This window comes from Pediculus humanus, genomic scaffold (assembly GCF_000006295.1).
Source record: "Pediculus humanus corporis 1103172108212 genomic scaffold, whole genome shotgun sequence".
Classification (NCBI taxonomy): Eukaryota; Metazoa; Arthropoda; class Insecta; order Psocodea; family Pediculidae; genus Pediculus; species Pediculus humanus.
The window spans coordinates 300494-301207 of NW_002987782.1; the positions used below are offsets into that span (position 1 = coordinate 300494).

Here is a 714-nt window from a genome sequence, read left to right on the forward strand (position 1 = left end):
GGTATCATACAAACGATGAATTTTGCTGAAAATGGTAGACATTTGGCTAATCAAGATTACACAATATGCATAAGACAAGAAGATGATCATTGTTCTATAGTTTACGAACCTTGTGACGAAAACTCGTTTAAAATAGGACCGCCAATGTCGGGTCAAAACGCGATAGAAGGATCCGGTTATGGCGAAACTGGAGTTCCAGATTCCGATAATAATAATAAAGAATGCGCCGACAAAATTCTAATGCCTTGCGACTCGGAAGAATTCATAACGGTTTGTCTTTTTTTTTTTATCATTATTATCATTCGAATGATAATCCGTAAAACATATATCAGGGTTCGGGGTTAATGTGCAAAAAAAAAAAAAAGAAAGAGAGAGAGAGGAAAAAATCAAAATGGCGACGATAATGATGATTTTACCTTTCGGCCGTGTAATTAAAATATTTTTGAAACGTTTTTTTTCTATCTCTCTCTCTCTCTCTCTCTCTCTCTCTTCTGCTTTTCAATGGAAATTTCCAAATTGTTTGTGATTTTTTCGTGAGCGAACACGTACGCAATTCCTTTTTTTTTTTTTACCTTAAAAGTTGTTGAGTACGAGAAGAGAGTGATAATAATAATAATAATAATAATAATAATAATAATAATAATAATAATAATAATAATAATAATAATAATAATAATAATAATAATAATAAATTAATATGAAATTTGATGTTGA

At 30.0% G+C, this 714-nt stretch overlaps 1 protein-coding gene across 1 annotated transcript in view; it reads left to right on the top strand.

Moving 5' to 3' along the window:
• Positions 1 to 15: 15 nt before the first annotated feature.
• The window catches only part of Phum_PHUM442150 (uncharacterized protein), a gene marked incomplete at both ends in the record, with an annotated part of 1022 nt that continues 323 nt past the window's right edge, over positions 16 to 714 (top strand). Inside the window, one exon of the mRNA XM_002429565.1 lies at positions 16 to 270. Coding sequence (XP_002429610.1) covers positions 16 to 270 — 255 coding nt within the window. The remainder of the gene's footprint in view (positions 271 to 714) is intronic.